Genomic DNA, 22,839 nt, shown 5'->3' on the forward strand with positions numbered 1-22,839 from the left:
TGTGCAGTCTGGGGTGCCAGGCCAGGCAGGAAGCCTCCCTTAGCACCCCCTCTGCGCTGCTGACCGGGAGCCGCCCAAGGTAAGCCTGTGCTCCAATCTCCTGCTCCAGCCTGAGCCCCCTCATACCTGAAGCCCCTTCCTGCACCCAACCCCCTCATCCCTGGCCCTACCCCAGAGCCTGCACCCCCGGCCTAGAGCCCAGAACCCTTCCCACACCCCAACTCCCTGTCCCAGCTGAGCCCCCTCCTGCACCCCAAACCCCTTGTCCTGGCCCCACCCCACAGCCCTCACCCTCACACTCCAACCCACTGCCCCAGCCTGAGCCCCTCTCACACCTCAAACCCCTCATCCCCAGTTCTGTTGGGTCATGGGCATGAACAATTTTCTTCAACTGGGTCGCCAGAAAAAAAGTTTGAAAACACTGACAACCCCCTGCACAAAGCAGGCCAACCCCAACTAAATCATCCCAGCCAGGGCTTTGTCAAGCCAGGCCATAAAAACCTCGAAGGAGTGTCATAACTATAAAGGGAAGGGTAACAACCCTCCTATATACAATTCTATAAAATCCCTCCTGGCACCAAAATCCTTTTACCTGTAAAGGGTTAAGAAGCTCAGGTAACCTGGCTGACACCTGACCCAAAGGACTAATAAGGGGACAAGAGACCTTTAAATCTTGGGGGGGGAGCAGAGGGAAGGCTTTTGTTGGGACTAAGAGGGACCAGACATCAATCCATGTTCTCCAAATCTTTCTGCACAAGTCTCTCATATTTCAACCTTGTTAGTAACAGCCAGGCAAGGCGTGTTAGTTTTAGCTTTGTTTTCTCAACTTGTAAATGTTCCTTTGCTAGAGGGAGGTTTATCCCTGTTTTGCTGTAACTTCGAAACTAAGGCTAGAGGGGGTTCCTCTGGGCTCTTCAAATCTGATTACCCTGTAAAGTTATTTCCATCCTGATTTTACAGAGATGAACTTTACCTTTTCTTTTAATAAAATTCTTCTTTTAAGAACCTAATTGATTTTTCATTGTTTTAAGATTCAAGGGTTTTGGATCTGTGTTCACCAGGACTAATTGGTGAGGGTATACTCTCAAGCCTGCCCAGGAAAAGGGGTGTAAGGACTTTGGGGGGGAGGAATTAGTCTCAAATCTGCCCAGGAAAGGGGGGGTTAGGGACTTGGGAAATATTTGGGGGAAGGCAGAGTTCCAAGTGGCTCTCCCCTAAGATTTGGACCACGCTTGGTGGTGGCAGCTTACAGTTAACCTAAGCTGGTAAATAAGCTTAGGGGGTCTTTCATGCAGGTCCCCACATCTGTACCCTAAAGTTCAGAGTGGGGAAGGAACCATGACTGATGGAGATTCCAATTCTGAGAGCTGTCTGCCTTTCCATAGTTAAGGCTGCAGCTAAGTTTCTGTGTGAAACTGAATTTTACTCCTCTCTAAAATGAGTGATTGTTACATAGCACTTTCTATCTGCACTTCTCAAGGGCTTTACCCAGGTGGGTCAAAATCAGAATCATTTTTCAAATGGGAAGGCTGAGACAAAGGGGAAGGTGACGTGTCCAAGGACAGGCAGCAGGTCAGCTGCAGATCTAGTTTGGTACTCTGTCCTCAACCCACATGCATGATCAATCTACCCTCTGGGTGGGGACATTATGAAGGGGATGTTACTGTAACTCCTACTTTCCTCATTCCCTGGGCTTGTCAGACTGTGGCTTTGTTAGAGCCTGGGGTGTGTTACGTTCTAGTTTCCTTAGCTTAGGTCTTTACTGTATTAAATGGCAGTTCCACTAGGAGATGGCTCAGCTAGGGGTGTTCACGCCACCACACTGTGTAAATAGTAAATGTGTGTAATGCACCGGATTCTCGGACACAGTTTTTCTGAGCTCTCCTTATTTAGGCACTGATTTAAAAGATGGAGAAGAAGCCTTATAGCCTGCACTGTACCAGTCTATCACTGTCACGAGGGACCGGTCTGCAGTGGGAATCCCTCCAGCAGGACATGAATCAAGTTACTGGCAATGGAGCAGCAGCCTGCTTTCAAATGATAGAATTGTGCAGATATTTCACTTACAAAAATAAATCAGAAAAATAAGACCCAACTGTCTGAAGCTGTCAATGCTTCCAAGCTTTGCCCAAGGTGCTGATTGCCCAGCTCCCATGAAAGGCAGTGTGCTGGTCTGCAGACCAGGGGGCTACAAATCCTGTCAGCCCCCTCCTCACCACACATCCCCTTACTCCTGGCCAGGTAAGGGGAAAGACCCTCAATCAGAAGTGGCCAGGCTTTGTTTAGGAGGGGGAGCTGCATGGCAGCAGGGAGCTGGAGAGAAGCCCAAGGAACTGTGGAATGCTGCGCGTGGAACAGGCTGTGACTGCCGGACGACACAGGTGGGTGCAGGTCTGTGTGGGACGTATGTGGGAGCGGCAGTGGCCGGGCAGGGAGCCAGCGTAGAGAGGCCTCAGTGAGAGACACTAACTGAGCCTGGCCTGGAAACCTGCAAGCTCCAGTTTGCTGGAGAAGAGATTGGACTGGAGAGAGCACCCTAAGCAGTGGGTGGCCAGGGACCCCAACAGGAACCTCTATTACACACCTTGAACTGTAACTGCTTAAGCCTTTGTACCTAGGGTATCTGCATCCCTAGTAAAACTACCCCTTCACTCAGCCATGTGTCTGAGTGGTTACTGGGACCCTCAGTCTGGAAGCAGGGCCTGCAGCTGACCCAGTCTCCGGCAATCTCATGAGTGCAGCTGGCCTGTAGTAGGCTGCCTGTCTGTCTACACCGCTGGATTGGTGGGAGAAGTCAGTAGACTGGCTCTTATGCCCAGCAGAAGCAGCAGCAGTTCAGCAGCTACTCAAAGCATTCGCCTACAGCTGCAACAGCTCTTGTGCCTGCTATTCCCAGCCTTGCTGCTGCCTTGGCCCCAGCCTTGTCTCGCGCCAGGTACTGAAGCTCTGACCCTGGGCTGCGATTCCCCCCTACCAACCATTAGGCCCTAATCCTGCTCCCATCACTAAGACCAACCACCCACGCTCTGGTCACTGACAGCCCAATATAAACAACAGGAGAATTAGAGCTGAGGCAGAGAGTGCAGAACCTACAATGGCCAATATCTCTCTAACAGAGCTAGCCAGAGTCCTACAGACCGTGCCGGCTCAGGGTGCTGCCCTGCGGGCGCAGAATGCAGTCCTTCAAGCTCCAGCCATGCTGCCTTCAGCTCTGACCCCTGTTCCCTGTGAGTCTAAGCTCCCCTATCTGATAAATTCAATGGCCATCACAATAAATTTCATGAGTTCCTTAATCAATGTTGGCTCCTATTTCTGATATGCTCAGAGATATGGGTTGGACTAGGTGACCTCCTGAGGTCTCTTCCAACCCTATGATTCTATGTACTCCACTGACCAACCTGGAGTGGGACAGATTATCAGCCTGTTTACTGGGGAGAACCTAGCTTGGCATTTCCAATCCTGAAGCCATTCTGGGACAACATAAGGACTTCATTCAAGCTATGGCAGTGATCTTCGAGTGTGCAGCTGAAACTGCACTTCAGGTGTTAGAAGGGATGCTAGAGTGCCAACGCTTGGCAGCAAACACTGAGTGGAATGAGGCTGACCAGAATTATCATTTCCAGCCTGGCCTAAAACAATGCTATTAAAGACGAACTGGCATGGGTGGGATCACCATCCCACCATGGGTTAGTCGACCTATGCATCAAGATCAACGGACTGCCTGACCAAATTCTGCCAAGGAAAAATATAGTCCTCCCAGTGTCCACCAACCCTGCTGGCTCCAGCCCCCTCCTCCAGTCCTTTCTCCAGTGCCCAAACCCACGCAAATTGATCAGGTCTGGCCCTGCCTCTCCAGTGTGGAGAACAACTGAGTTCCATAAGGACACAGTGGAATTCTTGGGATATATCGTCTCGCACGAGAGGCTCACCATGGACCCATGTCAGGTGGCAATAGCCAACTGGGCTGTGCCCAAGCAGGTAGCAGGATGCTGCAATTCCTCGGGTTCACCAGTTTCTACAGGCAATTTATTAAAGAATTCTCTAGCTTGGCGGCATGATTAATGGTGCTCATGTAAAAGGGAGCCCCGGTTTGCCTGGTGCAGAGGCTCAGTTGGCCTTTGATCCACAGAAGTTCACCTCAGCACTCATCCTGATTCACCCAGATTCCATTAAACCATTTACAATGGAGGCCTACACCTCAAACTTTGCCATAGGTCAACATGCCCCCCACCTCTATTCCACCCTTGTGCCTTTTATTCTCAGAAGCCAACCCTGGCAGAAAAAAGCTATGATAGTCAGGACAAGGAGCTACTGGCTATCAAGACAACTTTCAAGGAGTGGCACAACCTCCTAGAAGGAGCCTGATTTTCCATCCAAGTCCTGATGGGCCACAAGAACCAGGAGTACCTACAGACTGCTAGATGCTTTAACCAATGTCAATCAATTCTTTGTCTGTGTTCGTATGCCCACCTCTAGCAGCTTTTCAGATGAACAGAAGTCATTCAACCCCTTCCTGGTTCTGCCAGCCTGGCCCATATTCACAGGTAATGATATTTTGTCCCAAACTAAAGCAGAGCCACCCAGAGGATTCTGGGGGCCTGGAGTCTTCGGCGGCGGGGGGGCACCCGCTTCAGCGGTAATTCGGTGGCAGGGGGTCCTTCCACTCCGGGACCCTCCGCTGAACTGCCCCAAAGACCCGCAGCGGGAACCCCCGCCGCCGAATTACCGCCAAAGTGGGACCCGCCGCCAAAGTGCAGCCAGATCTTCGGCAGTAATTTGGCAGTGGGGCGCCCCCACAGCGGGTGTTCGGGGCACTTCGGCAGCAGGTCCCGGAATGGAAGGACCCCCCGCCGCCGAACTGCCACCGAAGACCCAGCTGCACTTTGGCAGTGAGTCTTACTTTGGCAGTAATTTGGTGGCGTGGGGTCCTTCCACCCCGGAGCGGAAGGACCCCCCACCGGTGAAGACCGGGAGCAGAAGACGCTCCGGAGGCCCGGGCCTGTAAAAGTTTTCCGGGGCCCTCAGAGTGAGTGAAGGACCCCGCTCCAAGGGCCCCGAAAAACTCTCGTGGGGGCCCCTGCGGGGCCCAGGGCCTGGGGCAAATTGCCCCACTTGCCCCCCCCAGGCGGCCCTGAACTAAAGAGTAAAAGAAAAGTCAGAATGTCCATAGTGTCCACAGTCTCCCAGCCCCGTGAAAGCCATGCAGCCCCGAGAGCTGCCTGTAACATAGTAGCCAGGATACTGCATGAGACAGGCCCTCAGGAACCCTAGGATGCTGTGATGTCACTGCTACTATTCTGATATAAATATAATTGCCTCTTGAGAAGTTGAGGAGTTCTTCTGGGGGCTCCTCACTGATTCCTTGTGTGCCCCTTGCTAACATAAACCGGGTTCCCAGTGGTGATCCTCAGACCCGTGGAGCCTGACCAGCTGTTTGACTCTGCATCTCTGCAAGAGGACAAGCCATTAAGAATTTTGTGACAATGCTTCTATGCAGCCAGAGTGACAATCAAATCACTAATCTAGCTCCAGTTACTGGTTGGGTAGTGCTTTAGCTGAGAACCAGGGAGTTGCTAGGCCAACTCTACCTTTGATTGTAACATACTCAGGTCCGATTCCTGGATCACACTAGAAACTAGAAAGCCAGGACTTCATAAGAAAAATGCTGCTGTATAGTGATAGGGACGTACCATGGAAGCAACCAGATCCTAGTTGGTTACTGCAAAATACCAACTAATTCTGGGAAGCAGTTGCTGCCTATTGTCTTGGTTCTTAACCCTTCACATGCCAAGCGTACAAAGAAAGGCAGATAAAAATGTGAAGAAAGACGCTAATGAAACACATGGTGCCTCAGACAATGTCTAGAAATGGGAGACAGAGGCTGCTCCAGCTTTCTGCCTCAACATGCAGAGGAGAAACAGTTACTAATCTAAATACTATCATCCTCCCACTCCTAGTCTAGTCCAGGGTGGGGCCACAAAGCCAGGATCTCTCAGTCCTGCTTCTCTAATTGGAGGGTCACAATGAACATCCAACTCTCTAGGTGAGGAAAGGGTTAAGTCTTTGTTTTCTCTGTAGCTTAGGTTTAAAAGAGGCTGCGTGGGGAAATGAGGGGGAGGAGAGTTTGCTTCTGCTTGGCTCTTTCTCCATCCCCCGCTGCTGAGAGGTTTGTCTTCCAGTCCTGACCTTTTTAAAGGCTCAGTATGAACCCTGCTCCCTGGCGTCACATGATTGTCTCACTGCTGCGGTGCTTGTGGGTGTTCGCCTGGTAGATCAGGTGGTAGGGCTTCTCATTCTCCTCAATCACAGAATTCCCAAGCTCACTGTCCTGTGCATCCAGCTCATGCCGAGACAGGTGCTCTACAATCCCGGCTCCCAGGGAGTCCCCTAGCACATTGGTGGTGGTTCTCAGACGGTCCCTGGAAAACAGCAGAGAAGAGTGACCAGGAAAAACAGAATGAGTCTTTCAGGGAAATGTCATCACTGTTTGGTACTAGAGCAGGCTGAAAAATCTCTGAATTTCAACAAAAAAAGGGACACATTTTCCACAAACATTTCCAGGGAAATGTTCCCGTTTTTTCAAGCAGCTCTAGTGCCTGGTGCTTTAGACAAAAGGATCAAAAAGAATTTTGTGCTGAAAATCTTCCTAAGGCAGATCTAGGCAACTGCGAAATGGCCCCCTTGACTTGGGATACCTGACATTCAGTTTGACTCAGAGAAGTGATTTTAAACTGATTCCTTCTTATTCAACTGATCCGCTCCCTCCTCTCACTTACGCCCGACACTTCCCTGGAATGTCAATAGGACCAGTATAGTTCCACTGGTTTCAAAGGAATTGCTCTCAGTTTACAACTGGTGAGAGACGAAAATCAGGCTCTGTGTATCGCTCTCAGTTTTGCTGCCTTTAGCGTCTCAAATAAATTGTTTTCATTTGGCAGAGCCAGCTGGGCTGAGACAGAGTGAACTCTATTCTGGCATTGACAGGACTTCCCATCACTTCACACTTGTGCAACCCTGCTCCCAGCTGTGGGGCTGCACAGCTCTCCTGGAGGGGTAATTTGGCCTGCAGAACCTTTTCTGCTGGTGATGGTGCATTGGAGCCTGACTCACAGGGCCCAGGGCTGGCAACTGGCTTTGGATTTGGACTCACTGAAAGACAAACAAGGACACCCCCTAGCCACGCTGTTTCTGAGCAGAACTGTGCCTTAAAATGAGCCTGAACAAAACCAACCAAACAAACTGCCCCCACCAAGAGTTTGACATAATCTTATTAAAAATCATTTCCCATCAAATGGCTCTGGTTTCTTTGCTGGGCGCTGTTATGTCATCATTCTACTACTTATTCACACACACAAAAAGGTCATTGTGAAATAGTCAAGGTGACCACACATAAAACTCACCTGACATAAAACCACGGAGTGAGGAATGAAGCCGCTGACCGGTGCACTCCCTCTACACCCACTGGCAGACCTATGACTGCCACATCTACCCAGAATCTTAATGCTGCCCTCAGGGACAGCAACCGCCTACCCCACGTGCACTGTTGCCAGTAGGCCCTGTTTCTTCACTTTGAGCTTCCACAGCTCACCAGAGTATACAAAGGTTTACTCCTCCAGCTCGGCTGACTGTGGGAGGCACATCTAGGCAGAAGTCACTTGTCCTTGAAATTGGTCTGCTCACTTGTAATTCTTATGACCCCAAACAAACCCCCTTCTTGGCCTCTGTGTTGGTGACGATCAGATTGTCCCTGCTAATGCTGGCGGGTACCACTGTGTGCGCTACACGGTTACACATTACGTATAATGCCCAGCTATCCTAGCATCAGTTCGGGAATGAAAGGGATGAAAACTGACAAGCAGAGGCCCAGCTGGCAGATCAAGCCTGTGTCATGTTCTGACTTGACTACACTTTGCTATAGAGACGACGCTCTGTATGTTACACATGTTGAAAAATGTGGGGGTAGAAGGCTGGAATCTTTTTGAGGACATTTAAGGCTGCGCCATGTGGCGTATGGTAATTATGGTAGTGAAAAGGTGTGTGTCTGTGGATGGAGTAGAGGGCACATACTGCTAGGTGCTTTAACTTTTCATTTCCTTGCCTTTGTGGTTTATCAGGTAACTTGCATGTGTGGCAGGTGGAACTGCTTCCCAACAGAGGGGTTTGTGTACAAATTGCCTCGGATTTGGAATGTTTAAGCATCTGCATGACATGAGTGGGCCCAGCACTGTGTCAGGGCAGGGGTTTAGAGGGGACAGGGAAGGGTGCTGGGCCTGTGCATATAGGAAGGGGGGATGGAGCTTTGCTGGGAGATGACCCCCGAACTATGCTATCACAGCTCTGAGTGCCCGCTACAGACACCCTAGCACCAGCGTACACCCTCTCTTGCTCTAACCCATCCCTGTGAAGCCGTGAGCAGAAAACACTGTAGTATCAGTTAACTGACGAAGTTACTAAAGGGCCCTAAGGAAAGGAACAGATGCTGGCTGCTGCAGCATGACCTCTGGCCAGGAGGGGGTGCTCACACACGGTGCAATCATTTAAATACAAAAGCCAACATCATTTCACCAGCTCCCTATTTTCCTTCGCCTTCCTCAGCCAACTCCAGGCCTGAGACCCTTAGCCAGCCTCCATCCCCTGCTCTGTGTTGCAGCGGTGCACTTTCTGGCACTCACCCACTGTCATCTGCCTGCAGCCCTGGTCAATTTCCTTCTTACCAACACAGTCTTAGACTTGGTAGCTGCTTGTTCAGTCTATTCATTTGTTAATTTTTAATGCTCACAGTTGTCTATATCACAATGAATGCAGAATCCACAAATATTGCTGCTGTCTGCCATGGCCATACTCCAGCCCCGGCCGAACCTTCCCAAAAGTGGGGGAGCAGGAGCCCTGCTCCTACCATGGTCCTGCTCCAGGCCAAGCCAGAACTCAGAGCAGGCCAGGAGTTGCAGATCCTCCACCCTGCCCAGGGTGAGGGGGCCAAGAACAGCCTCTGGCCCATGTTCCTGCCTTGTGGGCCTCCGCCCAGAGCAAGTGGAGGGTTTGTGGCTCCTCACTGCTGCCCGCACAGCTCTTACCCTGACCCGGCTCCTGCCACGGGCTGGGGCCTCGGAGCTGCAGCCCAGCCATTGGCCAAGCAGCTATGAGGAGCTGCGGACCCTCCACCTGCCCTGGGCAGGGGGCCCAGGAACGGGGACACGGGCCTGGGGCTTCTCTTGGCTCCCCCCACCCTGGGTTCCAGCTGCCAGCCTGGCCCGGGAGAGGGAGGCCCTCGGGGGGGAAGAACAGGGGCAGGGTTGGAGGCGAGGGTGGGGTAACCTGTCCACTTTCAAAAAGTGGGAGGGCCATGGCCCCCTGGTCCTCCCTATTCCGACACCACAATCCTGTCTCTGAGGGGCCCTTTGCCTCCTTGAGACACAATGCCTCCCCATGCTCCCTGGGTGCAGTACTGCTCCAACGCAGGCCTGTGCCTTTTGGGGACAACCTGGCCCTGAAGCTCTAGGAAGTCTTTAGGACTTGGCCAGTTTAGAGCAAGTGGAGCCTACTCTGCTCAGTGACCTGGCTGCTCTGAGCGTGGTCACTGGTGCCTGGAGTCTCTGGGATATGTGCTGAGGAGCCCTGGCTGGACCTCACATGTACAGGAATAGACTGTAAGCCTAGTGATACAGGTGGTCCTAGAGACTTCACTGTGCTGCTTGGAACAAGGGCTGAGTACAGCAAACTCCCGTGCGCAGCAGGGAGGAACAGGCTCTGCAGCTGGAGCAGTGCTTGCCACTGTGCAGGGAACTTACAGAAACCAGTCCACCGCAATGATTAGTGTGATGTCCTCGGTTGGCAGCCCCACCGATGTCAGCACAATCATCATGGTCACCAGGCCTGCCTGGGGGATGCCTGCCGCTCCAATGCTGGCTGCAGTGGCAGTGATGCTGGGGAGACAGGAAAGCACAGTGATCAACAGGAGAAAGAAAAGTGGAGGCCACGCCCTGCAAAGGGGCAGGTCTGCATTTAATCAGTGCCCACTTCTGCTCCCACTGAAGCCACCGAGATCTTTGTCTGTGGCATCAATGGAGCAGGTTCAAGCCCCAGATTTGGTTCCACACTTATTTTCCTTTTATTCTATTTTTTAATTGCACACACACAAAAAAACTATATTAAAATGTTAAGGTTGCAAAGTCATACACTGCAAAGGTAGGAAATGGCAGATCTTTGGTGGCCTGCGCAAGCCTAGCGCTGCCCTCTTGTGTCTAGGCATTATGGTACATTCCTTAATTCCATAACCACACACTACGTTTCCACAGGATTGCACCTCATTCAGTGCAAAGGATGGACAATGCTCAGTGAAGGAGGCAGCTTGTTCAGTACTCCTTAGTCAGTGTGTAGCCCCTGCCTTATTTACTGCCACCATCCACACCCTGCACTGCATGTGTGGTGAGGAGTCTGTAAGTACTTCTGTGGGAAGAAAATATATAATACTAGAGGGCTCTTCAACCTAGTGGACAAAGGCAGAAAATAATCCAGTGGCTGGAAGTTGCAGCTAGATACATTCAAACTGGAAATAAGGAACAATTTTTAATAATGAGAACAACTTACCAAGGAACAACTTACTTACCAAGGAACATAGTGGATTAGCTGTTACTTGCAGTCTTTAATCCAGACTGGATATCTTTCTAAATTAAAAGATCTGCTCTAGTTCTCCCAGAAGCTATGGCGAGAGTTATGGAGGAGGTCAGAACTGATGATCAGAATGGACCCCTCTGACTTTCTGTCTGTGAATCTATAAGATTAACGAGCTCTCGGCTATCAGAAATCCTCTCACCGGGTATGAACACACAGGCCATGTCTACATCTAAAATTTTGCAGCGCTGGTAGTTACAGCTGTATTAGTACAGCTGTATAGGGCCAGCGCTGCAGAGTGGCCACACTTACAGCAACCAGCGCTGCAAGTGGTGTTAGATGTGGCCACACTGCAGCGCTGTTGGGCGGCTTCAAGGGGGGGTTCGGGGAACGGGAGAGCAAACCGGGAAAGGAGACCAGCTTCGCCGCGGTTTGCTCTCGCGTTCCCGAACCCCCCTGCAAACCGCAGGGAAGGAGACCAGCTTGCTCGGGGTTCGGGGAACGCGAGAGCAAACCGGGAAAGGAGACCCGCTTCGCCGCGGTTTGCTCTCGCGTTCCCGAACCCCCTGCAAACCGCAGGGAAGGAGACCTGCTTGCTCGGGGAACGGGAGAGCAAACCGCCGCGAAGCTGGTCTCCTTTCCCGGTTTGCTCTCGCGTTCCCGGAGCCACCCAGCAAACCGCAGGGAAGGAGACCTGCTTGCTCGGGGTTCCGGGAACGAGAGAGCAAACCGGGAAAGGAGACCCGCTTCGCTGCGGTTTGCTCTCGTGTTCCCGAACCCCCTGCAAACCGCAGGGAAGGAGACCTGCTTGCTCGGGGAACGGGAGAGCAAACCGCGGCGAAGCTGGTCTCCTTTCCCGGTTTGCTCTCTCGTTCCCCGAACCGCCGAGCAAGCGGTTCTCCTTCCCTGCGGTTTGCAGGGTGGCTCCGGGAATGAGAGAGCAAACCGCGGCAAAGCTGGTCTCCTTTCCCGGTTTGCTCTCTCGTTCCCGGAACCCCGAGCAAGCAGGTAAGGAGAACCGCTTGCTCGGCGGTTCGGGGAACGAGAGAGCAAACCGGGAAAGGAGACCAGCTTCGCCGCGGTTTGCTCTCTCGTTCCCGGAACCCCGAGCAAGCAGGTCTCCTTCCCTGCGGTTTGCAGGGTGGCTCCGGGAACGCGAGAGCAAACCGCGGCAAAGCTCGTCTCCTTTCCCGGTTTGCTCTCTCGTTCCCCGAACCGCCGAGCAAGCAGTTCTCCTTACCTGCTTGCTCGGGGTTCCGGGAACGAGAGAGCAAACCGGGAAAGGAGATCAGCTTGATTACCAGAGGCTTCCTCCTTCCACGGAGGTCAAGAAAAGCGCTGGTAAGTGTTTACATTGGATTACCAGCGCTGGATCACCAGCGCTGGATCCTCTACACCCGAGACAAAACGGGAGTACGGCCAGCGCTGCAAACAGGGAGTTGCAGCGCTGGTGATGCCCTGCAGATGTGTACACCTTCAAAGTTGCAGCGCTGTAACTCCCTCACCAGCGCTGCAACTTTCTGATGTAGACAAGCCCACAGACTGTGATCAAGCCACCTCAATAAGCTAAGTATATTGAGCTTCTTCATGCTCTCACTGCAAGGCAGGTTCTCCAGACCTTGAATCATTCTTGTGACTCTGCTCTGAGCCCTCTCCAATTTTTCAACATCCTTTTTGAGGCATGGAGGCCAGAACTGGACACGGTATCTAGTAAAGGTTTCATTCAGAACATAAGAACGGCCGTACTGGGTCAGACCTAAAGTAGGGTGGATGACGCACAAGGGTGCCCAGCCCCAGAGTGCTAGGAGGGCAGGTGGGCAGCCCCCCAGCCCTGGCTGGAGCACAGGGGGACTGGAGGAGCCGCACACTGCGCGGCAGTGAACAGGAGAGGAGAGGGCCTGGGGAGGGCGGAGCATCGGCAGGTCCACGCCTGGCTGTTTGGGGAGGCACAGCCTCCCCAGCCTATGGGGTGCATGGGCTGGATGAAATTAAGCAACGGGCCGGATCCGGCCCACAGGCCATAGGTTCCCCACCCGTTCTATGGCATGAGGCAACCACATGGTACAGAGTTCAAACTCCACGAAGTGCAGGACTGTTCAGATCCTGGTGCTATTTCATCCCTTTCTACAAACAAGAGCCATAGCACAATCCACCCCAGTCCCTGGCGTGGGGTAAAGAACCCTCCTGTAAACTTTGAGAGAGGCAGGAGTTCTCCTATGCGCCGATCTAGTCCAGCGCCGGTTCACAGAGCCAGAGTCACCCAAAGAGGCAGGTAGTGCGAGTAATAAATTTAGTGTATCACAAAGGTGCTCAAATCCCATCAGCCGCAGTTTCAACAGCTCTCTCGCCTTGATCACCAAGCAGGTGCCTGCCATCCCCATGGGCAGTGACTGGTCAGGCATGCAGCACAGTGCACACTTGCAGTGGCCATGAACCTAGGCTGCTTCCTGCATCCATACTCTGGTCTACTGTGTCCCAGCAGCAGCATGTACCCTCCCCTGCACTCATCCATTTCAAAGGGAGATTTCAGGGCTCTGAGGGATGGGGCAGCAAGCTCCTCCCCTCTGCTCATCTCCAGACAATCAGGGCACTTCACTACTATAGGGACTGCATTAGGAACATGGTGAAGATGGACAGAATGGGGAAAGAGATGAGGTGGGTGGGGTCTCTGTGGTGGGGCCCTCTCTAGACTGAATTTGCTGTTTCCCCCTTGTCTCAGTTCCTTTTGGAAGCAGAACAGGTGCCTGATCCCTTTGGGGTCAGCCGTCAAGCCCTGCCCGGGAGTCCCCCAGTGCCAGACTCCCTCTCAGCAGCACAGGTTCTCGGGTCCAGTCACCTGATTGTGATGATTTGCCCGAAGTCAAGCTCGTAGTTGTTCACTTGTGCGATGAAGATGGCTGCCAGGGCCTCGTATAGAGCTGTACCATCCATGTTAATGGTCGCGCCTACGGGCAGAACGAACCTGGTGATGCGTCTGTCCACCCCGTTGTTTTCTTCCAAGCACCTGAATGTAATGGGGAGCGTGGCCGAGCTGAAAGGAAACCCCAAACACCATGAAAGAGCCACACCAAACCTCTGCACTAGGGAGTGGGCCCTGGCTGGAGGCGTTTTGTGACCCCCACTCCCTCAGGAATAGGCCCTGAAGGCTACTGGAGCCTATGCTGGGGGAAGGACCAAGGACTTGGCCCTGGTATGGTGCCTCCAAGAACCTCTGTATTGTAGAGTGAGACACAAAAGTAGAAAGGGACTTGTCCAAGGTGACATGCAGAGTTAAGCTCAGAGCCAAGAGCAGAACCCAGACTTCTTGACTCCGAGCTCTAACCACTAAACCATGCTGCCTTCCTCTAGGAAATAGCAAAGGCCATGCACTCCAGCATGCTTGGTCCTTCCTTGGTTTGTTATTATCCCAGAGCCCTGCTTTCTTGCCCTGTAAGGTGTAGAGGAGGAGGTCAGAAGTGGCTGCTGGGATGGGGTGCAGGCTGAGTGGGTCTCTTGATGGACTTTGCAGCTGCCTGAAAGTGCACTTTGCAGCTGCCTGAAAGTGTCAGGACTCCCAGCCCTGCTGCTGGCTGGGAGTGACAGTGTCAGGCCAGGAGCAGGCCTAGTAGCAGGTTCCACAGAAAGCTGTTTGTTCTGCAGGAGGGTGGCACCATCCTGAGCTTCTGTGCACCAGTCTTAGACAATGGTCTTGAGGACCTTCTCTCCAATCACTGAGAAAGACTAGACAGCCTTGTCTGAGTGTATATATGTGAGGGTGTGAGAGCACGTGTGAGACCGTGTGCGTGAGTGTGTGTATGAGAGCATGTGTGAGTGCATGAGTGTGTGTGAATGTATGAGTGTGTATGCGTGAGAACACATGCGAGTGTGTGAGAGTGAGAACATGTGTGAGTGCATGTGTATGTAAGAGCATGTGTGAACGCATGTGTGAGTGAATGCATGTGTGAGTGCGTATGAGTATGTATGAGTGTGAGTGCATGCATGTGAGCATGTGTGTGAGAGCGTGAGTGCACGTGTGATTGTGTGAAAGCGAGTGAGAGTGCGTGAGCATGTGTGTGAGTGCATGTGTGTGACAGCATGTACGTGAGGCCACGTGTATGTGAGCGTCTGTGTGTTACAGCGTGTCTGTGTGTGTGTGAGCACATGTAAGTGTGTGCCCGAGTGTGTGTGTGTGAGTGGCATGCTGAGCAGTCTCCCCTAGGCCAGGCCAGTGCTATGTGAGTTTGGGCCCAGAGCTCAGGTGTGCAGTCCAGGGCCAGCAGCTAAGTCGCCACCACTCTCCTTCCCAGACAGGTACGTAAGCCCCCTTAGAGGGCTGGGACATTCACTAATGCACGTAGATGGAGGCAGCCTGCTCTCATGATCACAGCCCCAATCCAAGGCCCAAGGAAGGTCATGGGACTTTGCTGGGCTTGGGACTGGGTTCTAGGGCAAGAAGCTGGGACTCCCACACCATGGCCTGGTGGTGGCAAGAGTTCAGCACCCACTGAGAATAATGGGAGCTTCTGAGCATGTGTCCCATGAGGTCTAATGAGCTCCCCAGCCCTCCCTCATGGGTAGGGTTGCCAACTTTCTAATTGCACAAAACCGAACACTCTTGCCATGCGCCTGCCCTGCCCCTCCCCCGAGGGCCTGCCCATTCTGAGGCACTGCCCCCCACTCAATCCAGCCCCCCTTCCTCCATTGCTCACTCTCCCCCACCCTCACTCACTTTCACTGGGCTGGGGCAAGGAGTTGGACTGTGGGAGGAGGTATGGGCTCTGGGCTGGGGGTGTGGGCTCCAGGGTGGGGCCAGAAATGATGGGCCCAGGGTGTGGGAGGGGGCTCTGGGCTGGGTAGGGGGTTGGGGTGCAGGAGGGGGTGTGGGGTGCAGACTCCAGGAGGGAGGGAGGGAGGGAGGGTGTGGGAGAGGGTTCCGAGCTGGGGCAGAGGGTTCGGGCTCCAGCTGGGCAGCACTTACTTCAGAGGGCTCCCAGTCAGTGGCGCAGTGGGGCTAAGGCAGGCTCCCTGCCTGCCATGGCTCCATGCTGCTCCCAGAAGTGGCCGGCATATCTGGCCCCTACATGGAAATGAAGCCAGGCGGCTCTGCACAGTATGCGCTGCCCGCATCCACAGGTGCTGCCCCTGCAGCTCCCATCGGTGTGGTTCCTGGCCAACAGGAGCTGCGGAGCTGGTGCAAGGGAAGTGCACGGAGCTTCCCGTATCACCCCTGTGCCTAGGGCGTGCAGGGACATGCCGGCTGCTTCCGGGAGCTGCGTGGAGCCTGCCTTAGCCCCGCTGTGCCATTGACCAGAGTTTTAACAGCCCAGGCTGCAATGCTGACCGGAGTCACCAGGGTCCCTTTTCGACCAGGAATTCCGGTTGAAAACTGGATGCCTGGCAACCCTACCACGGGCTACAGTGCCCCTGCCCAGCACAGTCTGCCTGGGAAGCAGCATACCTTGAGGAGGTGCCCAGTGCTGTGATGAGGGCCTGCAGAAGACCTGCGATGAACACCCATGGGTTCTTGTGGGTGACGATGAAGTACAGCAGCGGCAGGACACACAGGGAGTGTATGAGCAGCCCCACGATGACGGTGAGCGTGTACATTCCCAGCTGGCCCCCCATCACTGCTAAGTCGTCCATCTCCAGAATCTTGCCAGCGATTAAGAATAGGATCCCGACTGGGGCATACCTGTCACAGGACACAGGGACTAGGGCTTAGAACTCCAGACTCGCACATAATTGCTTCAGCTCCCCCGCACTGGACAGAGTTACAGGAGGTTGGGGCATCCAAAGACACAGGCCACTCATGGAGTTGCCAGATAGGGCTATGGCTGCCCCCTCCTCGAAGCTGCAGGGAGAGCAGAGAGTTGCCTGTGGATCCAAATGACCAAGCAATGTCTGTTTATCAGTGGCCTCAGTTCCCTGCAGACTCCACAGGCTGGGGCACTGGGTGGGATTGCTGCCCCACTGAAATCCAGCCCTCCCTGATGGCATGGGCCTCTGTATGACAGGCTCCTCAAATCCTTTTCTGTCCTCTCCCAGCCAGGCCCCTCCACCCTGAAGGTAGCATTAACTCGGGGGGGAGGTGCAGGCAGGCACATCATGGAAACACTGGCTATGCAGATATTTTCATGTAAACACTTCTTGAAATATCAGTGGGACTTAGAGAAGCAAATGTTGCTAGCGATGCTGAACTCGGGTCCAAGCAGAGAAGTAAAAGGAGGGACTGGTCAGGAAACATTTTGTCTGCATTATGTTTGCATCAGTCTTTACGTCCTCTCCTGTGTTGGGACCTGCCCTCTCTACTCCTCCATTCCCGTCTCACCCCACAGTGCTTCCTAGCTAGGGCTCCCAGCCCCGATCCCATCCCACGAGCACAGAGCTCCTAGGTCTCATCCCATTCTGGCAGCGCAGGGCTCCCATCTTATGAGCGCAGGTCTCCTGGCTCCCATCCCATCCCGCGAGCACTGGGCTCCCGGATCCAATCCTGTGAGCGCAGGACGCCCAGCTCCCATCCCATCCCGTGGGCACAGGGCTTCTGGCTCCGATCCCATCCCACAAACGCAGGGCTCCCAGCTCTGATCCCATTCCATGAGCGCAGGGCTCCCAGTTCCCATCCCATCCCACAGGAGCAGGATTCGACTCCCATCTGAACCCTTGAGCACGGGGCTCCTGGCTCCCATCCCTTGGGTGCGGGGCTCCCGGTTTCCATCCCATCCCGTGGGTGCAGGATTCCTGACTCCCATCTGAACCCTTGAGCATGGGGCTCCTGGCTCCCATCCCACAGGTGCGGGGCTCCCGGTTCCCATCCCGTGGGTGCAGGATTCCTGACTCCCATCTGAACCCTTGAGCACGGGGCTCCCGGCTCCCATCCTGTGGGTGCAGGACTCCTGGCTCTGATGCATCCTGTGAATGCAGGACTGCCTGCCAGCAGGAGGCGCCCTAGTCCTGAGATGGAGGAGATCACAGGAAGGTGAAATTAGGGAAAGATATTAGACAAAAGAGAACCATGGTTCTATTGACACACCCTTCACGTTCTCAGGGTCCCTCTCAGGACTCCTGGCTCCCACTCAGAGCTCAGACTGTGGCTTTCAGGCTTACACTTATGACTCACACTCATGGCTCAGGGCTTACCCCAGGGACTCCCATTCAAGCGTTTACATTCAGGAGGCTCAGGGCTCACACTCAGCCATGTGGGAAGTTTGTAAAAGTTCAGGCATCTTGCTTTCCTCTGCCTCTCTGGCATCAGCGTGAAAGCACCTTCCTAGCAGGAGGCAGCAGTTAGGACTCCCTGGAGGAAGCCTGTCCTTGGGAGATTTTGACCTGATTTGGATTATGTGCCATAGTGTTAGGGGCTTGCCTGCCCCAATGCCCCTTGGCAGCTCCCTTCGCCATAGCTCTCCCCAGCTCACCCTGGCCCTTGCGTAGTAGAAATCTCCTGCAACTCAGGTTGCAGTCATTGAATGTGCCCTTTCTTTCAGCTGGGCACGCGTGAAAGCAAAGCATTTCGAAGCCAAATTACTCTGCTGTCCATGATCAGAGGAGGGAGTTATTGGCTCTAGCCCTGCGTGAGACAGGAACAGGAAGAATGGGCTCCTCACAAGTTGCATGCACTAGCCTGACTCGGTCCACTTCCTGTTTAAGGAGGTGGCTCAGTTTGCAGGTGCTGCAAGCAGCCTTCCCTTCTGAATCACTGTGATGGTCCCAATGCAGTGGACAAGTGGCCATTTCCCAGCAAACACCATCACACAAAATAGTCTCAGCAGAGAGACCAGGCCTGCCAGTCCAGCACATTCCATTAATCCATGGGAAAGGGAAAACCCCACAACCCACCTGTGAAAGGAAACACTGTGCTCTTAATGCTTCCATGCAAAGCCGTCACAGCACTGAACAGATGGTCAAACTGAGCCACACAGAGGTTATGTGATTTGCCCAGCATCACAGAGTGACCTGGTTGCTGAGAGGAAGATAAGAACCAGTTCTGACTCCAGAGCTGGCTTATAGCAACGTTTTTGGTGGGTCCATGAGTTTGGGGTCCTGAATTTTGTAGAACAGTCCTGTCTCCTTCAATCTCCATTCTTCAACAGTCTTAGGGTCCCTTCCCCACAAAATACCCACCAGCCGAGGTGCCCTGAGCTAGGAGCCAGGAATGCCAGGAGTTCAAGGCTCAGAATCTCCAGTCAATGCTGTCACCTATTCATAGCTTCCAAGGCCAGAAGAGACCATTGTGATCATCTAGTCTGATTTCCTGTAGAGCACAGGCCAGAGAACAGCCCCAGGAGAACTCCTAGAGCAGACCCCTTAGAAAAAACCCAATCTTGATTTTAAAATTGTTTATGATAGAGAATCCACCACGCCCCATAGTAAATTGTTCCAATGGTTAACTACTCTCACCATTAAAAATGTGTGCCCTATTTTCAATCTGAATGGGGATATCTTCAATGTTCAGCCATTGGATAGTGTTAGACCTTCTGTGCTCAACTAACCATTATCAAATATTTGTTCCCTGTGTAGGTATTTAGAGTGTAATCAAGTTGCCCCGTAACCTTTTCTTTGTTATAATAGACTGAGCTCTTTGAGTCTATCACTACAAGGCAGGTTTTCTTATCCATTAATCATTCTAATGACACGGGATTCCAGCAGCAGTCACACCTGGGCCAATACAGAGGTAAAATAACCTCTCTATTCCTACTCAAGATTTCCTTTGCTTATGCACCTAAGGATTGCATTAGATCTTTGGAGCACAGTGTCACACTGGGAGCTCATGTTCAGCTGACTGTCTACCTCTACCATGACCCCCAACCCTTGTTCAGAGTCACTGCTTCCCAGGATAGTGTTCTCCATCCTGGAAGAATGGCCTCCATTCTTTGTTTCCAGATGTACACATACACATTTTGCTGTATTAAAAGTATATTTTGCTTGCATCCAGCTTCCCAAGCAATCCAGATCTGACCTCTTCAGCATTTACCACTCCCCAAATTTTTGCGTCATTTGCAAACTTTATCATCGATGATTTTATATCTTCTTTCAGGTTATTGATAAGAATGTTAAGTAGCGTAGGGCCAAGAACTGATCCCTGTGGACCCCCACTAGAAATGCACCTAATCGATGATTCCCCATTTACAATGACATTTTGAGACCCATCAGTTTTTAATCCATTTAATGTGTACTGTGTTCATTTTACAACTATCTCCATTTTTAATAAAAATGTCCTTTGTTAACCAATATGGCCTCTTCCTTGATTGGGGGATTGTGGCTTTTGGGGCAACTAGGGCTATGTTTACACTAGCACTTTTGTCAGTAAAACTTTGAGTCGGGGTATGAAAAAACACCCCCTGACAGACATACGTTTCACAGACAAAAGCGCCAGTGTGGGCAGTGCTATGTTGGCGGGAGACATTCTCCTGCTGACAGAGCTACTGCTGTTCGTTGGGGTGGTTTAATTATGCCGGTGGGAGAGCAGCCACATGGGAGACCTTACAGCGGTGCTGCTGCAGTGTTAGGGCTCTGCCCCGTAAGGTCTGTAGTATAGACATAGCCTGGTAAAGTGGTCTTAATTCACAGACATTCACTTTGTTCTGATTCAATTCTTCCTCCCATCTGACTTGGCTCATAATTGTTTTCAGCTTTGTGAAACTGGCCCTTTTAAAGCACCAACTATTGATATCACTGGTCTGAACTCCATTCTGTTTGCACATTATAAATGTAGTAAGTCATGATCACTTGTGCCTAAGCTTCCATTCATTTTTAGTTTTGTGCTCAGTTCCTCTTTAGCTGTCAAAACAAAGTCTAATATAGACTTCCCCCATGTTGGATGCATCACTTTTTGAGTTCACAGCCCTTTTCACTGAGCAAGGCTTCAGACCCTTGCCTTAGGGAGACCAGTATCATCCCCCGATTTTACAGCTAACAGGACTCCTGGCAATTAGGAACAGATGCCAGATGTCTAATATCCAGATCCCAGATTCAGTTACTCATCCTTTCCATTAGAGTCTGCTGAACCTATGCACTTGGCTCTCTTGGCTGTAACAACTGCTCTAACCACTCCTGTTCCAGGCTCAGAAACAGAACCCAGGAGTCCTGATACCCAACATTCTACTGCTGTGTGGCAAGCAATGTATTTTCCACTGATAAAACGTGTGTCACACACCCCTCTATTGGCTGATCCATGCAGAGGATAACTGCCTACTACTGCTACCAGCAACACTTTTAGCTCAAGGGGCGAATATACATTAAGTGCTCCAGAACTTCACTAATGCAGAGTTAAAGTTGCCCAGTGATGCTTCCTGCCCTTCCAGAATGTGAACAGTGGCTAAACCTAAACCTCTGAAAATCAGAAAATACAAAGTTAAGATACATGCCAACCCTGCAAATGCAACCTTAACTGTGGCCACTGCTAGAGCTGGTAACAGTCACTGGGAATGGGTTAAAGGTTAACAAACTACCAAGGGAAGTGGTGGACTCTTCACCTCTTGATCTCCTCAAATCCAGACTGGACACCGTTCTGGAGGGTGCCATAGTCAATCACAAATTATTAGTCTCAGTACAGGAGTATCTGGATAAAAAGGCCATGGCATTGACATGGGGTGATCTAGATTGCTTGGGAAGCTGGGCACAGGCAAACAATACACATTTTTTAAGTACCTACACGGGAACAGAAATTTGATACCAGAGGGCTCTGCACTCTAGCAGAGAAAGGTCTAACATGACCCAATGGCTGGAAGCTGAAGCCAGATAAATTCAGACTAGCAATAAGGCACACATCTTTAATAGTGAGGGTAATTAACTGTTGGAACAAATTAACGAGGGTTGTGGCATGTATCTTAACTTTGTATTTCCTAGTTTTCAGAGGTTTCTGTTTAGTCTCTCTCCACCATCTAGAAGGACATAGGGCACTGCTGGCCAATGGTAACACTGCATTAAGGTTTTTGAGCATTTAATTTCTTTGCTTTTAAAAAAAGGTTACTCACCTTTGTAGCCGTTGTTCTTCGAGATGTGTTGCTCATATCCATTCCAGTTAGGTGTGTGTGCGCCATGTGCACGTTCATTGGAAGATTTTTACCCTAGCAACACTTGGTGATTCGGCTGAGCTGCCCCCTGGAGTGGCGCCGCCATGGCACCAGATATATGCTCCTGCCAACCCATCGCCCCCTCAGTTCCTTCTTGTCGGCTACTCCGACAGAGGGGAAGGAGGGCGGGTTTGGAATGGATATGAGCAACACATCTCGAAGAACAACAGTTACAAAGGTGAGGAACCGTCTTTTCTTCTTCAACTGCTTGCTCATATCGATTCCAATTAGGTGATTCCCAAGCCTTACCTAGGCGGTGGGGTCAGAGTGAGATGTCGCGGAGTGAAGGATCGCTGAACCAAATGCTGCATCCTCTCTGGACTGCTGTACTAATGCATAGTGGGAAGCAAAGGTGTGCATGGATGACCAAGTCGTTGCTCTACAGATCTCCTGGATGGGTACATGGGCCAGAAAGGCGGCGGACGAAGCTTGAGCCCAAGTGGAATAGGCAGTGAGATGGCTAGTGGAAACGTGAGCCAAGTCATAGCATCCATGGATGCATGACGTGACCCAAGATGAAATTCGCTGCAAGGAGACCGGTAGGCCCTTCATCCAGTCTGCCACTGCTATGAACAGCTGGAGCATATTTCTAAAAGGTTTGTTCGCTCGATGTAAAAGGTGAGAGCCCTACGAACATCTAGAGAACGCAGCTGCTGCTCTCGTCACGAAGTGTGCAGCTTTGGAAAGAAGACTGGGAGGAAGATGTCCTGGTTGACGTGAAAGGCAGATACCACCTTAGGAAGGAAGGTGGGGTGTGGTCGCAGCTGTACCTTATCCTTACAAAATACCGTATACGGTGAGTCCACTGTGAGGGCCCGAAGTTCCGACACACGCCTCGTCAATGTAATAGCGATGAGCAAAGCTGTCTTCCAGGAGAGGTACAGAAGTGAGCAGGTAGCCATCGGCAAAGGGGGCACCCATGAGCCTGGATAGGACCAGACTGAGGTCTCATGTAGGGACCGGATGACGAACTTGCAGGTACAAACGCTCCAAACCCTTGAAGAACCTGCTGACCATAGAATTAGCGAAGACTGAGCACCCGTTCTCGCCGGGGTGGAAGGCTGAAATTGCTGCTAGGTGTACCTTGATGGATGAGACCACTAGGCCGTGCTGCTTCAGGGACCAGAGATATTCTAGGATGGTAGGAACTGGCACCTGCAGGGGGACAGCATAATTC

The 22,839-nt window shown here is 52.1% G+C and overlaps 1 protein-coding gene across 6 annotated transcripts in view; it reads right to left on the bottom strand.

The window, feature by feature from the left end:
* Window positions 1-4,913: 4,913 nt before the first annotated feature.
* Window positions 4,914-22,839, bottom strand: part of LOC115638725 (excitatory amino acid transporter 1-like) — a 117,074-nt gene continuing 99,148 nt past the window's right edge. For all 6 annotated transcript variants that reach the window (XM_030540671.1, XM_030540672.1, XM_030540667.1 and 3 more), the window contains 4 exons: window positions 16,049-16,282; window positions 13,448-13,642; window positions 9,789-9,923; window positions 4,914-6,419 (listed from right to left, as the gene is read on the bottom strand). In XM_030540671.1, the coding sequence (XP_030396531.1) occupies window positions 6,224-6,419; window positions 9,789-9,923; window positions 13,448-13,642; window positions 16,049-16,282 (760 nt within the window). In that variant the 3' untranslated portion in view covers window positions 4,914-6,223. The remainder of the gene's footprint in view (window positions 6,420-9,788; window positions 9,924-13,447; window positions 13,643-16,048; window positions 16,283-22,839) is intronic.

Source organism: Gopherus evgoodei, chromosome 22 (assembly GCF_007399415.2).
Source record: "Gopherus evgoodei ecotype Sinaloan lineage chromosome 22, rGopEvg1_v1.p, whole genome shotgun sequence".
Classification (NCBI taxonomy): Eukaryota; Metazoa; Chordata; order Testudines; family Testudinidae; genus Gopherus; species Gopherus evgoodei.